Genomic DNA, 17,111 nt, shown 5'->3' with positions numbered 1-17,111 from the left:
AATAGAGGCACTCCACAATTAAAATGGTATTGTAAGTCATTAAAGTTATGGTGGTAGCATTTTGATAACCGCAGGCTTGATAAAGATGGCCGGGCCAAGGCTGCACTAAATTGTCAGGAACTAGACAATAAAAGCATTACTGTAGGCTGATAGTGGCCGGCAGTTTCACTAATAGGGTAGCTTAATATCTTCCAAATCTCTCCACTTTTCTCCTTTTCAATCATATGATTTGGAGCATTGAATAAGTCTTTGTGTTAAAGTCAGAATTTGTAGCTATTGATTATAATTTTCCTTGACATAGTAATTAGATGTATGTGAACTTGAATTGATGTTGCTTATATATGTCAAGGAAAAAGTGGTAAAGAAAAAGTGAAAAACTTAGTTTTTCATGTTACCCCGCGCCCCCCCCCCCCCCCCCAACACACACACACACAAATAGTTGTAGGAGAGTATTGCAGTAGAATTTTAATGTGGGACGAAGGGAGTAACATGGAAAAGTAGTCTATTAAAACAATGTGCCCTCGGGAAATGTTAACTTAAGTGGGATAGAGATAAATGAGAATTTTTTTGTGGGACAAGGGATGTGATTTCAAAGAAAACCAAAAATATAAAGATTAGTCAAAATAATATTTCCATCCATCCTACTTGTTCTTGTGCTATTGACTATCATGGTTAAAACTTAAAAGTGGGCTTAGAGATAGGTTATAGTAATAGTTGTATGGTTATTAGGGCTGTATCTTAAGCTCAACTCTTGTGACTGTGACACAAATAGTCAAATACTTCCAAGGTAGAATACAACAATAACCACAAAGCTTTAATCCCAAAAGGATTCCGAGGTAGAATGAATGGTGGATGATTAACTTCAACTAGCTATAGGATACAAAAAATTTGTTATCGAAAAGATTTCTTTCTTTGTGCTTGCAAGTCCAGGCCTGGGGGAAAATGGGAAACCCCGCTGGTGGATGGTGGTGGGGGGCGGGGTTGACTGTACTCAAAAAGCATGACTAAATGGGAGGTAGATGGTGCTACCGTCCCTGAGGACTGAAGTGGTCGCTCTTGTAACTATAGGCTTCCAGATAAAATAATCCTATGTCCGTACACTGAATAGGCTTACATAAATATAATCCTCAATCAAATGTGAGATTATGGAACGTACCAAGTATTATATAGGGATAAAGGGAATACATCCTATGTCCGTACACTGAATAGGCTTACATATGAGGATATGCCCTGTGAGAAGACTTCTGATATTGGAGTAAAAGCGATTAGGGCTTATTTTTATACAGGTTTAGGATTAAATCTAGCATGGCAATAGACTAGACAAGTTTAGTCAAGGGATCATACATAAAATTCTAACCAATGTGGTCAGGTCCCCCAAACAACAGGGTATATCCATTGTCATCATCTATCTTCCCCAAGTAATCTGCCTTGTATACATCAAGATTATCAGCAGTCACTTGAATGGGAAGATTTTTTGGTAAGTAAAACTCTCCGTCTGTATCCATGTAAGCGAGTTTGGAAGCGTAACAGCTTCTGGTGAGATCATGTGCTGCGTAGACTCCTGATCCCATTGGAGCTGGTTTAGGGATGTTTGAAGGGCTATAAACCTTCCCTCCTAATTGCAGTACAGTAGTAGAATCCGCCAGTGTTGGAATTAACTCTTTTGGCCAGTAACCTATTGGTTCGTTTTCTAAGTCACTAAAGTTTTCAATAATCCACCAATTGCTTGTCTTTTGATCCTGTAAGACAATTTTGGTAATGGATGAGATTCTACTCAAAAGTATGTGTAAAATGTGTAGTAGAAAACAAGTTAGATTATTTTGAAGATATTACCCTGTAGATCTTGATATCCATGCCATAGGTCTTTCCTCCAACGGTCGAAACAGGGTTACTTGTTGAACCCATTGGGAATCTTGGACTTATTTGCACATACCCTGGGCAAAGTGAGTTATAGCATCCTGTGTTTTGGAAACCATCTGCCTGAAATCCGACACAAATTTTTTTCCAATAATCACATACTTGTATATATCATGGAATGTTAGATGGTTAGTGTTAGTATAGTCGTGAACGGTTTTTGCTTCTTTCTTGAACATAAATGGGCAAATAATATAGACGGGATTTAATCTTACTATATCTTAGCACCACTTTCTATTTGTACAGTATTTTTAAATGAGATTTTCTAGCGAGTGCCCCAACATTTTAATTAACTAACTTACAGTCCACTGGCTATAAGTTCGCGATTGACTATCCCCGTACAGTTGCGGATTTACCTGCAAACCAAGATACAGAATTTTATAAATGAAAATTGGACAGAATATCATTTGCCTAATGTAAGTTTACAGAGGGATTAGATTGATATTGAAACTTACTGTCCATCCATATTCTACACTGCTATATGAACCACTAACACCGGAACCAATCCATAGTAGAGCCTCGCTTAATTGGGGTGCTTGGACTGATAAGTTGTATACTGTGATGAATGTCGATGCTCCTTCTATCTTTCTGGATTTATCATCTGGAGTTGTCAACGCTGCATACTTCGGAGTACCCGAATCAATAAGGTTAAAATCACTAGCAAAGTTAGTACTCTGTATCTGAATATCTGATTTAATGGATATTGTACAGTCGAACATACTTACATGCATTTCAGGCGTGAGCCCTTGTGTTAAATTAACCGATCTTGGACGACGAAGATCACGAATCGCTTTAGCATTGATCAAATCTTCCTTCTGAACCCTCCTAAAAGGGACCGTTCCATGAGAACACCCTTCAAATTCCCCTTGATTATATTGTCGTCTATTTATTCTCGAGCTTGCTCTTTTCACTCTTTTTTCTTCTGGTATAAAACTAGGTCTCCTCTTTTTATTCATGAATATAAATTAGTTTTGTTCGCTGTGCATAATCAATGAAAGAAACAACAAAAATGAATTATACGTGTATATATACCTGAAGCTTGTGATTCTTGAGCAATGGGTGATCAAAAGCAGGTTGCTTGTATACATCTACGCAATCAATAATTTCACCATCTTTGATCTATTATAAAGGTGAAAAAATTGTTACTCCGGGTATAAAATTATCTTGAATAATGGGGGCAATTGCTACTTGATTGAAATGTAAGTTTCATGCATGAAAATCTTGTTCATGCACATATATTGTCATATTATGCAATTATTATCATTATCATCAAATTATAGAAATTTTAATGAAATGTCATCATTAAATTGCTAATTACAAACTTTTAAATAAATTGGGTGTACAAGAGAAGAAGTACATTTGAAAAACCCACAAATCTAGTATGTAAAGTTAGCTATGTTATATCTTATAAAACTCATTTTATGATTTATTTATATTATAATCAAATGAGGTTCAAAATCACCTTGAAAATTACATTAAATCTTTTCAGTGTACACTAATACTATTGTAAACTAGGTAAACAGAAACGTTTTTTTTTTTACGAGTATGAGTGATCAGGGCTAACAATCCTAACAACTAGACCGAACCTTTGTTTGGCGATAAAGTTAATAGAATTGAGTATTAGCTTTTCACCTTGAAGCTTGTAATTGGGGGCTTATTCAAGATGTTGAGTTGCTTATCGAGCTCTATGTCTTCTTTTTTGAGTCTTGATTTTCTGCTTCCCTCTTCAGCACCATGACTTACAGTAAGAAGAAAGATTAGGAGTAAAAGAATATTGATTAAGAATTTCATGGCCATGATTATAATTTCTTGAATATTTTTGCATTTGATGTGATAAACCGGTAAAGGTGCATAGCAATATATTTTTACATTGACTTCTCAATACTAAAACGTCTGTATATGAGGAATGAATATGATTTTGGCATTTCTAAAGTACTTCTAATGTGAATTTATTATTTAGTGCGTTATAATCCAATTATATGATAATCTAAAATTTAATTCAATTACAATCAATTGCAGTATCTTCATTATTGGTAGGCAATCGATTGAATTAAAGAGAGATATCAACATATTATGGAAATATATATCTAGATAACATCCAATTTATTTAGAAACTAAGCTAAATTATGTAAATAATTGTAAGGATCTTGCCTACGAATGTCCTTAAGACGTTGAATAAGCATTTAAAATATTTCCTAAAGTGATATTAATTTGGCAATGTATGCCAAAATCACGCGTTGATCGGTGTAATTAATATTTATTTTTTATTTAATATTTCTACTTTTAGTTATTTTGTCTATAGCCCCCGGATTGTAATAATCAATAAAAAAAAACTTTATAAAAGTCAGGTTTTCTCCTTGAGAGGGTTTTTTGGTTCCCTCTAGGGTTTTCTAGCCTCCATTGCTAGATTTTTTCTGCTTTTTTGAAGGTTTTCCTTCACTCTTTTCCTTTTCTCTGTTTCTCTTTCATATCTTTTCTTCTGATCTCAATTGTAAAATTTTTGTAGGGATTTCCATCGGTTTTTTACCGACGGTAAGCCCCAAAAACCTTTTCAATTCTTTTTAATAAATGGATCCCATCTTTATGACGGTGTTTATTCAATTAGGGTTTTTTTTTCTTTGTTTGTTCGTGTGCTAAAGTTTGAAAATTTAGGGTTTTATCGTCTCCGAAAGTAACTAAAAGGTCATATGAGTTTTTTCACCTAAACAACTACTCATCCGTGGATCTCAAGTGCTAACTCATAAATTGTATTGCTTCGGATGAACTTTTTTTATTAAGGCGATCGTTGATCGAATCTGCTATATAACTAGTTCTAAGGTGATTTGTACTTGTGTTTTAGATTTCCTAGGAATTGTTTGTAAGTGTCGTTTGACTATCTTTCATTAATGAAATTCTTTTTCTTCTCGTCAAAAAAAAAAAAGAAAAAAAAAATATAAAAGTCTAATTGAATTTGAATATGATTTTACTAGTAATTTAATTTAATTAACGTAGAGGGCCCGACAACTCTAAATAAATTGAGGATGGTTGTCCAATTTTGTTTATAGGCCCATTAAAGAAGAATAACTATGCAATTTGAACATTTGATGTAAATGAAAATTCAGCTTGTCTACCAAAAAAAACTTATTTATTAAACTAGCTTACTAATTATCTAAAAGACCATAAAACGTCCATAATTTTTTGTACAGCTTACTAATTATCTAAAAGACCATAAAACGTCCATAATTTTTTGTACTCTTCTTCATTTTTTAACATTTGAAAAGCTTATATAAATAAATGATAATTCAGCTTGTCTACCAAAAGCTATTTATATAATTAGCTTTATTTAGCTAAAAGACCATACTTAATTAATGTTGTAGCCCTAAGGGCAGGTCCTCCAAACACTAGTGTATACCCTCTTCCAGGATGATCCTTACTTGCATCTCCTAGGTATGCAGCTTGGTAAGTATCAGGAGCATCACCAACCACAAGCATTTTTTCGTCTTTTGGATCGTAAAACTCGTAATTATTATTCACAAATTGGATATTAGAAGCGTAACAAGTTCTTGTGAAATCATCTGGCATAAAAACACCGGAACCCATACGAGCCGGGCTAAGCTCGTCATTAGGACTCGAAACCTTTCCTCCTAATTGCACTACTGATGCAAAACTTGACATCTTCGGAAGTAGCTCCTTTGGCCAGTAACCTACTGGTTCATGAGCTTCATCGCCTAAGTTCTCGAAAAGCCAACAATTGCTTGTATTTGGATCCTACATTACATTATTTGATTGCAGATTAGTACGTATGTTACCTACATTGTTACTTACAGTACACAATTATGTGTCTACAATTATGTATAACTTTTCCCTTGAATAAATTTCCCCTGAATTATACCTTGAAAATCTGAAATTCCATTGAATAGACGTCTTCGCCCGGAATAGTAACTGGATGATTAGCTTCGCCCATTATCCGTTTTTGGCTCACTTGTACATATCCTGGGCAAAGTGCATTGTAACATCCCGTACTTTGAAGACCATCCGACTAACAACGTCAAATAAAATGTCCAGCATAATTATCATACTTCGTATATAATCATAAATTAGACTAGAGATATAAATTAAATTAGCCCAATAAATTTCTAAACTATGTAGAAATACTTACTGTCCATAAACTATAGGTTCGTGATAGACCATCTCCGTACAGTCCTTCATTTACCTATAAATTGAAATTGAGACACGATTTAAAACATATTATTCGCGATTACATATACACGAGTTGTTTTTTTTTTATATAATTGATAAAAACGGATACAAAGGCATGTATGTAACATAAAATGACTTACAGTCCACCCGTATTCTATACTGTTATATGGACCGTTGATGCTAGTTCCAACCCATAGTAGAGCCTGGCTATATTGGCCCTTTTGATCTGTTATGTTATATACACTGATATCAGCTGCTGCTCCCCATAGCTGTTTCGAGGGATCATTTGGTGTAGTAACCCCTGCAAACTGCACAAACAATTACAAGTACGTCGTATTAATTAATAACAAATTAACAACTTGAACAATTAGGACTTTAGGAGGTTATTGTATGTAGCGCGTCACTTAAAGTACGTGCTACATATGTCACAAAATATAATACGGAGTACTTACATGCGGGTTTGGTGCATGTTGAAATGTTGGACTAAGGGCTAAAGTTGTTTTAGCCCTTATCAAATCTTCCTTTGTAACTCTTTTGAAAGAGATTGTTCCATAAGGGCACACCTTAGATTCACTTGGATTATTTTGTCTACTAATTTTTCTATTATCGTCTCTTCTCAACTTCAATTCTTTGGGAACGGAGCTTGGTCTCATCTATTTGATGAGCAACAAATTTCAATTAGTCCAACATTTTTACGATTGGGAAAAATATATATAAATGGACGATGTACCTGGAGCTTATGATCCTTAAGCAATGGGTGGTCAAAAGCGGGTTGCTTGTAGATATCGATGCAATCGATTATTTCACCAAATTTGTTCTGTTTATAAGAGGAAAGAAAATTATTAATAATATTAGTATTGAAGAGAGATAGCTTTATAATCTTAATTTGTTTTCACCAAAAAAATTAATCTTAATATATATATATATATATATATATATATATATATATATTTGTGTAATTTTATTACGGAGTAGATTGTTATATACACCCTGGTGTACAGTACACCCAAGGGTATTTGTTTGTTCATTTGATGATAAAATTAGCAATAATCATCGAAATAAGCAAAAAAATACTCTTGGGTGCACCATTTACCTGGGTGTATAAAACAATTTCTAAGTAATAAAAACGACAAATGGATTAGTTCAAAATGAAAAAAAAAGGGTGGTTGGATTAAGTATTTAGTCTTATTTTGACAAACTTTTTTCTTACACAAATCTTGTTAAAAAAGATAATCTAGAAACATCTTGAAGTAACTAGTTAATAGATATTTTGTAATGTTCTAGAAGGCTTATGAAAATATCTAAGGGAAAATCTAAGCCTAGAAAGTCCTAGATAAGCAACTAGAGAAATCTAGAGTAGAGGAGTAGTATATGGCGGTGGCAAAGAACCGACATACACCCACTATAAAAAGGAGTAGGTGTAGCCATGCAAAGCAATGTAATTCAAGGTAATTCACTTCTTGCAATAATACTCAAATTTGCAATCCACTACGTGCTTACTTCCACTCTTCCCATTTCCAACATTTGGTATCTAGAACCACTTAATCCAAAGCCTCCATTTTACATTCATCATCCAAATTCAAATATAACAACTCCACATAAATTCAAATGGCCTCCCCTATTCCAAATCCAAACACAAACTTAAACACAAACACAAACAATTTTAATCCCCAAGTTAATTGGGTACCTACATTTAAGGGGGAGAAATTTGATCAATGGAGTATGCAAATGAAATCAATCTTCATCACCCAAGATATTTGGGAAATTATTGAAGATGGTTATGAGAAACCCAAAGATGCCAATGAAGAGGCTTCTTGGGATGCCTCCAAGAGAGGCCAATACAAACAAAACATAAGAAGGGATCATTATGCCCTTTCCATAATTTATCGTGGGGTAGATGAAACAATACTACCTACGATCATGGCCGCTACAACGGCAAAGGAGGCGTGGAGTATCCTGGAGACAAAATATAGAGGCTCGGAAAAGGTAATACTCTTTAAACTCCAATCTTTGTGGGGTCAATTTGATAGTCTACAAATGGCCGATAATGAATCAATTCAATCTTATGTTGATCGAGTCTCAAATATTGTTAACCAAATTCGATCTAACGGAGACACAATTGAAGATGTTAAAATAATCCGGAAAATACTACGCACTCTCACCAAAAAATTTGATCACATAGTGGCTGCTATAGAAGAGTCTAATAAAGATTTAAAATTGCTCAACATGACTGAGCTAATGGGCTCTCTACTGACTCATGAAGAAAGAATGCGTAGATTTGATGAGCAACCAGTAGAACAAGCCTTTTAGGCTAAATTAAAATTTTCTAATGGAGAAAATAAAAATGGCCATGAAAATAATTTTCAACCAAAAAAGAAAAATTTTAATAATCGAGGTCGGGGAAGAGGAAATTATAAAAACCAAGGGAGCCGAGTTAATAACTCTTTTTGCATATTATGCAAGAAAAATGACCATAATACAAGAGATTGTCGGTACAAATGCAAAAGATGTACACGACACTCTCATTTTGAAAAAGATTGTTATTTCCGGCAAAAAGAAGAGGCCAACTTCACTGAAAATAATGATCAACTATTTTATACCTGTCTAAATGCTCAAGAAGAGCAAAATGACATATGGTATATAGATAGTGGTTGTTCCAACCACATGACCGGAAATAAAAATTTCTTTGTAACTCTTGATGAAAATATAAAATCACAAATTACTCTTGGTGATGGGAGTAATCAAGAAGTTTCCGGAAAGGGAACAATGTTGTTAAAACAAAAAATGGCTCCTCTAAATTTAACAATTGTTGTTAAATCACAAATTACTCTTTGTAACTCTTGATGAAAATATAAAATCACAAATTACTCTTGGTGATGGGAGTAATCAAGAAGTTTCCGGAAAGGGAACAATTGTTGTTAAAACAAAAAATGGCTCCTCTAAATTCATCCCCGACGTCTTTTATGTTCCTGGGCTGGCACAAAATTTACTAAGTGTGGGCCAATTAGTCCAAAAGGGCTATATGGTGAAATTTGATAATAATCAATGCCACATATATGACAAGAAAAAGGGGCAATTAATCACCACCACTAAAATGGCTCCAAATAAAATATTTCCACTTAAGATGCAATTGGAGTCAAACATTGCCCTAAGCACAACAGTGGATGAGTCCACCTTGTGGCATTTGAGATTCGGGCATTTAAATTTTGACAGTTTAAAACTGTTAAAAAACAGAGAAATAGTGATTGGGCTACCACCAATCACTAATGAAAAGAAAATTTGTGAGGGTTGTATCTATGGAAAAATGCATAGATCACCATTTCCAACTTCATCTTGGAGGGCTAGAGCTCCATTAGAGCTTGTCCATGCAGATATATGGGGTCCTACCAAGAATCCGTCTCTTGGCGGAAAAAGGTACTTTTTGTTGATTGTTGATGATTTTTCACGCATGATGTGGGTATATTTCTTGGAGAAGAAATCAGAAGCATTATCCCACTTCATGCAATTTAAAGCCCTCACAGAAAAACAAAGTGGGCATTCAATAAAGGTTCTAAGAACCGATCGTGGGGGAGAATTCACAAGCAATGAATTCAAGAAATTCTGTAAAGAGCACGGCATCAAAAAGGAGCTTACAGTCAGACGCACACCACAACAAAATGGTGTTGCAGAAAGGAGAAACAGGACAATTGCTGAAATGGCTCGGAGTATGATGCAAGGAAAAAAATCTGCCTAAACATTTTTGGGCAGAAGCTGTCCGCACAGCTATTTACATCCTGAACAGGTCTCCCACGAAAGCAATAAGAAGCATGACGCCGTACGAAGCTTGGCACAAACGAAAGCCAAGAGTTGAGCACCTCAAAGTTTTCGGGTGCATTGCATATGCCCACGTCCCGAAGGAGAATCGGGATAAGTTAGATGGAAAAGGAGAAAAATGTATCTTCATTGGATACAGTGACGAGTTAAAAGGATATCGTCTCTATCAGCCCGAATCCAAGGAGTTGATCATCTCCAAAGATGTTATATTCAACGAAGGAGGACAATGGCAGTGGAACGAGAGCAATTTAGAAGTTCACGATCTAGAAGTTCCAGCAGCAGTCATTCCACTTTCAAGTCCAGATCAAGACGAAGGCCCAAGCAGCCCAAGATCAACACCAAGCAGCCCAAGATCACCACAGAGCAGCCCAAGGTCACCATCAAGCTCATGTTCAACACTAGAATCAAGTCCAACACAAGAAGTTCGACGATCACAACAACCAAGGCGTCGTCCAGCCTACTTGGATAAATATCAGTGTAATCATGCTATCATGGCCCTCATTGCCAGCGAACCACAAGGCTTCCAAGAGGCGGCGCAAGAAGAAAAATGGATTGACACCATGAATGAAGAAATCAAGATGATTGAGAAGAATCGCACATGGGAGCTTGTTGACAAGCCACAAGACAAAGAAATCATAGGCCTGAAATGGGTCTACAAAATCAAGTACAATGAAGATGGCTCCATTCAAAAATACAAGGCTCGCCTAGTTGCAAAAGGCTATTCACAACAACCCGGAGTTGATTTCAACGAGACATATGCACCAGTTGTTCGAATGGAGACGATCAGGTCAGTCCTTGCACTCGCAGCTCAACTTAAATTACAAGTTTTTCAATTAGATGTCAAGTCTGCTTTTCTTAATGGCGAGCTAAAAGAAGAAGTATATGTTGAGCAACCACAAGGATATGTAATCGAAGGCAAAGAGGAAAAGGTGTATCGCCTTCGAAAGGCCCTATATGGGCTCAAGCAAGCTCCTCGTGCATGGAATAGCAATATTGATGGCTATCTTATTCAAAATGGGTTTACAAAAAGCCCAAGTGAGCCATCACTCTACATCAAGACCCAAGGGTCACATGATTTTCTCATCTTGTGCCTTTATGTAGATGATCTTATCTACATGGGCACTAACTCAAAAATGATCGAAGATTTCAAGAAGGCTATGATGTCGGAATATGAGATGACCGACCTTGGAGCTATGAAATACTTCCTTGGCATGCAAGTCAAGCAAAGTCCAGGAAGAATTTTTCTCTCACAAGAGAAATATGTTGAAGACATGCTCAAAAATTTCAACATGAGCGATTGCAAGCCAATGGCGACACCAATGGCTACACCAATGGCTACGAATGAGAAACTCTCCAAGTATGACGGAAAGGAGAAAGTAGATGCATCGCTCTATCGTAGCATGGTCAGATCTCTCATCTATCTCACAAACACAAGGCCCGACATAGTACATGCAGTCAGCATTGTCTCTAGGTTCATGAGTGAACCTAGAAAGACACATCTTGCAGTAGTAAAGAGGATTCTCAGGTACATCAAAGGGACGAAGAGCCATGGAATAATGTACGAGACCGAGAACGACTACAAGCTCACAGGCTACACAGACAGCGACTGGGCTGGAAGCATTGATGATCGAAAAAGTACGAGTGGATACGTGTTCCAGATAGGATCAAAGTCCATCTCCTGGTCATCAAAGAAACAGGCAACGGTGGCACTATCATCATCAGAAGCAGAATACATATCGGCTACAAGTGCAGCATGTGAAGCGGTCTGGCTAAGGAGAATTCTTCAAGATCTACGGCAAGACACTGAAGAACCAACAACCATCTACTGTGACAATATGTCAGCTATTGCCATGACAAGGAATCCAGTCTTTCACAGTCGCACGAAGCACATCGAGATACGACATCACTTCATTCGAGAACTAGTTGAGAAACAGGAGATCGAGGTACAATTCTGCAAGAGGGGAGAGCAGCTTGCAGATATATTCACCAAGGCACTACCAACAGATAAATTCCTCCGTTTTCGAAGACAACTCGGTGTTCAAGATTTTTCTGATTAAGGGGGAGTGTTAAAAAAGATAATCTAGAAACATCTTGAAGTAACTAGTTAATAGATATTTTGTAATGTTCTAAAAGGCTTATGAAAATATCTGAGGGAAAATCTAAGCCTAGAAAGTCCTAGATAAGCAACTAGAGAAATCTAGAGTAGAGGAGCAGTATATGGCGGTGGCAAAGAACCGACATACACCCACTATAAAAAGGAGTAGGTGTAGCCATGCAAAACAATGTAATTCAAGGTAATTCACTTCTTGCAATAATACTCAACTTTGCAATCCACTACGTGCCTACTTCCACTCTTCCCATTTCCAACAAATCTCAATGGACCCACTTTAGACCCAAAACCTAATAGATTCAATGGGTTTGGGTTTGACAATTTTAGACCCAGCGAGTCTGGGTCAGATTTGGGTCCACCTTAATAAGGATCAGGGTTTGGGTCTGGTTAGATCGACCCATTCCCATCTCTAATTGTAACACTACGTAGTAAAGATTTAATTTGAATTCAAGAAGGATAAATTAAAGAAGAATTCAAACCTTGAAGCTCTGTATGGGTGGCTTATTCAAGCTATTGACTTGCCTTTCAAGTTCTTGATCTTCTTCTGTTGACCTAAACTTTCGGCTTCCTCCTTCGACTTCATGGCTCACAATACTAAGCAAAGTAAGAACTAAAACACTAATGGTAAAGAATTTCATTATTGAACTAACAAATAAAAACTTTGATTTATTTGTTTGATTATTATTTCATTTGATACTTTAATTTGATTATTTGATGAATATATGAACTATGAGCATTGGACTATTACATACAACTATATATATAGCATAGATTGAAATCAATTCTGATCTCTTAACCTCAGCATGATGACAATTGTGCTGTCAATACATTAAATGCATAATATAAAGTGCATGTGTATCTATCCTTATTTTCTGATATGCTTTAGTGAATCAAAATTTCATGAAACAAATCGTTGTAATTTAGAAATATTAGAATATTAAAGAATCAGGTTGATTATGCTTGCATTAATGTATGAACTTTTAAATATGTACGTAATAATTTGCACTGTTTTTTACAATATATGTTAGACCAAATTATTCATTCAGCCACTTAATTAATTCAAGTATGTGAAATAGTTCTTTTAAGTCCTTACTAGCTAATTACTCGTACTAAGTTTTTAGTCTTTTTACGTTTTAGGATAAAATTCTGATTAAGTGCAAAAATTGAAACTTATTTAAGTTATAATGCGGATTTTCAATTGCTATCACTATGATATTCTTCCACGGATTTTGTTAAGCAACTTTAAAATAAAAGTGGAAAAAGTAAAGGACATTTCAAATAATGAAACAAAGAGCATAATATCCAGAGGTACTCCGTAATACTAGTGGTTGTTTAATGGTACTGTGAAAATTGTTTGGTTGACTATATAAAATGAGCTTATTTCCGAAAAAATAGAAAGTGTAAACTTTATTTATTTGGTTCTAATATTCTAGTTTTCCCCAAAAATTTACTACTCCGTACAACCTAAAAGTCTCAAATAGATTTGACTTTTATTTCTAATTGAATTAAGATGCATTTGTTTTCCCATTAAGGGGTGGAAAAATATCATTGTCTTGTTGAGGTGTTGACCAAGTTGGTTAAGACTAAAAGTTTGTGATAGATCACATGTTCAATAATATACCCCCCCACCCCCATTTATCCCCATTTGTAATTTAAACTCCCTTTCTAAATTTGGACCAAAAAATTAAGTACGCTTGGTTCATACTGGTTCATAAATTTTAAGTATTAGGTATGCGTTCAGAATAGGTTAAACTCATACTTACACATAGAATTCCAATTTCTATATAACAAGGCCTTCCAACTCACAGAAATATCAACAATAATATATTTTTGGAAGATAATTAACTAATATAAATAAATGTATCACACCATGAGCTAGTAATGATCTTGATTATTACAGGAACAATATTATTCCAAGCTACAATCTTAGAATGCATAATATTACGCCTTCTTGGACCATCCAATAATTTCTCGTACAATAAAAACACTCTTAAATCGTAACATCGGGTCCTCCAAAGAGAACTTTGGCACCATCTAAGAATTGAGCATTGTAAAGATCAGCTGCATTCGCAAAAACATCCATTTTAAGAGATTCATCAGGGATGAGACCATAGGTTGAGTTAACAACATGGACTATAGCTTCACATGTTTTGAGTAAGTCGTCCGCCACGAAATGACCTGAACCCATGGGAGTCTTTGAAGGCTCAATAGAAGGATTATACACCTTACCACCAACTTGAACATTTGTAGCAGAATCACTCATTTCTGGCAACAATTCCTTTGGCCAATATCCTATATATTGATTTGTTGCTTCTGGAAGGCTCTCTACTATCCACCAATTTTGTGTTTTTGGGTCCTATATATCAACAACAATCCAATTTAATGTCATGTTACATGATCTGAATGTATATAATATATGACATTTATGAATGATACTTAGATTAGCATTTTGAATTAGGGTCAGTTCACATTTACTGAACTGAACTGAGCTGAAGTGAAATTAAGCTGAAGTGAACAGGCCCTTAGTCCTGTCAAAACGTATTTTGTTACAACTTACTTAATGTTTCATAAAATCCCATTTTGACTTTTGAGTTATGTGTTTTAATTGTCATACATTAATTATTATTTCACATAAACTAAACAACCAATTGTGTAATTTGTTGAGGCGTACCTTGATAATTCCAAGCAACATAAATCTCGTGCTTTTATCATACTCCGAAAAATAGGTCAATTCATCTCCCATATGACGGAGTTGGTTTACTTGAACAAATCCGGGGCAAAGCATGTTAAAGCATCCTGTCTTACCGAACCCATCCGCCTGAACAATACAGAAAAATAATAAAGAAAAATAATATATAATTCCCAATTAAATCGGAAAAATCTAAAACAAATACTCGTAACAAGATATAAGTAGCTTACCGTCCACAAATTAAATGTTCGTGCTTTTCTATCTCCATATAATTGTTGGTTGAACTGTTGAAGATCAATACATAACAATATCTAGAATTAGTCATGTACATATAAATGTACGGAGTATTATATGGGATTTCTATGAAATGTGTATTGTCTTACTCGTAAAACTAGCATAGTCAATTAACTCTACTCGAGAGAGATTAAATTTCGTCTACATTATTATTAGTTACTGTGTGAGTTATGTGGTATTGTAGGAGCGAAGTGAATGACTTACAGTGTATCCATACTCGATGCTGTTAAATGGGCCGTCAACACCACTACCAATTCGCAAGGAAGCTGCACTGGTTTGAGCAGGAATCGCGATTGTCAAATTAAAAAGAGCTATTGCAGCCCTTGCTCCTAGGTATTTTTCCGACGTCCCATTTGGAGTCCCTGCTCCTGCATACTATATACACAAATACAAGTACAAAATTATATATTTCTAAGATGACATAGTTTAGTTTTTCGACGAAACATTCAATAAAACAAAATCAACATACATAATTTCCTTGTGAGGGAGTAAATGGTGGTCCTCCCGTCATTGTACGATAATGGCTTAAAACCGCATTTGCCGTGACCAAATCCTCCTTTCGTGTTCTTCGAATGGGTACCGTTTCTGGAGGACATTGTGGGACTTTCGACGGTAATTTATGTTCTTGATCAAGTGACATTCCCAGCTTTTCCAGCAGTAATGAACTAGGTTTCATCTGTAGGGGTTTTAAAAAAGAATAATTTAATGTGAGTTATTACTTAACAAATGGATATTACCGTGAGTTATTAGGAGGAAGATGGTGAATTATTAATTAACAGATTACGGAGTAATATTAATTTACCTGTATCCTGTGATTTTTGAGTTTTGGATGATCAAATGCAGGTTGTTTGTATATATCAATGCAGTCCATAATGCTTCCATCATCTTTCTACACGAAGATTAAAAAATACATATATGATGTTAAATACTGAACACTATTGTACAATCCCCAAGGATAAATTTTTTTTAACAATCCCCAAGAATTTCACATAATTGAAAACAAAATTGAGAAAATTAGTCAACCTACCAATCTACCGTATTGCAAATTTATAATTGATCAATTTTTATTATTATTTTACTTTAATTATGTCTAATATATATTGGAAATTTCTAATTTTCAAATTAATGTAATTGGCGTTTTTTTTTTTTTAACAATTTAAAGGCTTTTCCTTACCCACTGACTACATTCACTACATCATATGAAAAATAATGTTTAATTAATAAAAGTCAATTCTAAACAAATTCAACATGAAATTTCTCAAAAAAAAATCAATAAAAGTAATTACCTACAACAATAAGATAAGTTTACTTTAAAGAGTTAAAACTATTTCATCACCATCAAAAACAAAAACACCAAGATTTGATTAACAAAAAAAAAATCAATAACCAATACTCCCACTATAATATTAGGTTAAAAAATAAAAATAAAAAACAAAAACAAAAACAAAAATCCAAAGTACCTGAAAACTTAGAATGGGTGGTTTGTTCAAGGTCTTAAGACGTGTTTCAAGCTCTAAATCTTCATCGGATAAATAAATAAGCTCCTTCCTACCCTCAACACATTCACCAAATTTCGAAATCAAAGCTAAAAAAACAACTACAATTCTCATAAAAACCCATATATTAATATTCCTAAGTCTGCCTACCATGTTTATTTTTTTATTTTTTTATTTTTTTATTTTTTTTTTCATACAAAGTATTTTGTGAGAATGAAACTTATGTTAATGATTATTGATTATATATATATATATATATAAGAAACATTTTGATTTAAAAGGTTATATAAAAATTTCCAAATTCATGCAATATACACATTCTAGCCACTGTTTTATTAGGAAAGTATTTGGTAATATTAGGAAAAAATCAATATTTTAAATGAGGCATGATTTTGTCTGTAATAATTGATATTACTATAATTTGTAGAAAATAGTGATTGAGGTGTTTTTTTCTATTTTAAGGGTGACTTATTTCCTTATGTTACAAATAATTTTAGGGGAATTTTCTAAGAGCAACTCCAATGACAAGCTAACTGTCAAATTAGCTTGCTATGCCACATAAGTTTTTAAGCTAATTGTCATTTTAGCTCCAATGGCTAGCTAATAGCTTACTATT

At 34.6% G+C, this 17,111-nt stretch overlaps 2 protein-coding genes across 2 annotated transcripts; both read right to left on the bottom strand.

The window, feature by feature from the left end:
• Window positions 1–1,352: 1,352 nt before the first annotated feature.
• On the bottom strand, window positions 1,353–12,654 carry LOC145565653 (uncharacterized). The gene is made up of 13 exons (XM_081625585.1): window positions 12,496–12,654; window positions 6,824–6,910; window positions 6,546–6,746; window positions 6,234–6,401; window positions 6,053–6,106; window positions 5,786–5,932; window positions 5,306–5,661; window positions 3,547–3,652; window positions 2,947–3,033; window positions 2,370–2,858; window positions 2,217–2,270; window positions 1,834–1,980; window positions 1,353–1,739 (listed from the first exon to the last, which is right to left on the bottom strand). The coding sequence occupies exons 1-13, from the start codon at window positions 12,652–12,654 to the stop codon at window positions 1,353–1,355; spliced, it is 2,442 nt and encodes an 813-aa protein (XP_081481711.1).
• A 1,352-nt stretch (window positions 12,655–14,006) lies between these two features.
• Window positions 14,007–16,648, bottom strand: LOC145565652 (protein neprosin-like). The gene is made up of 7 exons (XM_081625584.1): window positions 16,460–16,648; window positions 15,802–15,888; window positions 15,469–15,675; window positions 15,204–15,374; window positions 14,936–14,989; window positions 14,688–14,834; window positions 14,007–14,372 (listed from the first exon to the last, which is right to left on the bottom strand). The coding sequence occupies exons 1-7, from the start codon at window positions 16,646–16,648 to the stop codon at window positions 14,007–14,009; spliced, it is 1,221 nt and encodes a 406-aa protein (XP_081481710.1).
• Window positions 16,649–17,111: the final 463 nt, after the last annotated feature.

This window comes from Chenopodium album, chromosome 10 (genome assembly GCF_948465745.1).
Source record: "Chenopodium album chromosome 10, dcCheAlbu1.1, whole genome shotgun sequence".
Lineage (NCBI taxonomy): Eukaryota > Viridiplantae > Streptophyta > Magnoliopsida > Caryophyllales > Amaranthaceae > Chenopodium > Chenopodium album.
The sequence above is the reverse complement of the archived record's forward strand: the minus strand, read 5'-3'. Positions and strand labels throughout refer to the sequence as shown.

Excerpts from the sequence above, each read along its gene's own strand:
- LOC145565653 (XM_081625585.1), bottom strand. The coding sequence starts at position 12,654 with ATGAAATTCTTTACCATTAGTGTTTTAGTTCTTACTTTGCTTAGTATT. Across the intron at positions 3,034-3,546 it reads CCCCAATTACAAGCTTCAAG|ATCAAAGATGGTGAAATTAT; the intron begins GTGAAAAGCTAA and ends CCTTTATAATAG. Across the intron at positions 1,740-1,833 it reads TGGATATCAAGATCTACAGG|GATCAAAAGACAAGCAATTG; the intron begins GTAATATCTTCA and ends ATTGTCTTACAG.
- LOC145565652 (XM_081625584.1), bottom strand. The coding sequence starts at position 16,648 with ATGGTAGGCAGACTTAGGAATATTAATATATGGGTTTTTATGAGAATT. Across the intron at positions 15,889-16,459 it reads CACCCATTCTAAGTTTTCAG|AAAGATGATGGAAGCATTAT; the intron begins GTACTTTGGATT and ends ATCTTCGTGTAG. Across the intron at positions 14,373-14,687 it reads TGTTGCTTGGAATTATCAAG|GACCCAAAAACACAAAATTG; the intron begins GTACGCCTCAAC and ends GTTGATATATAG.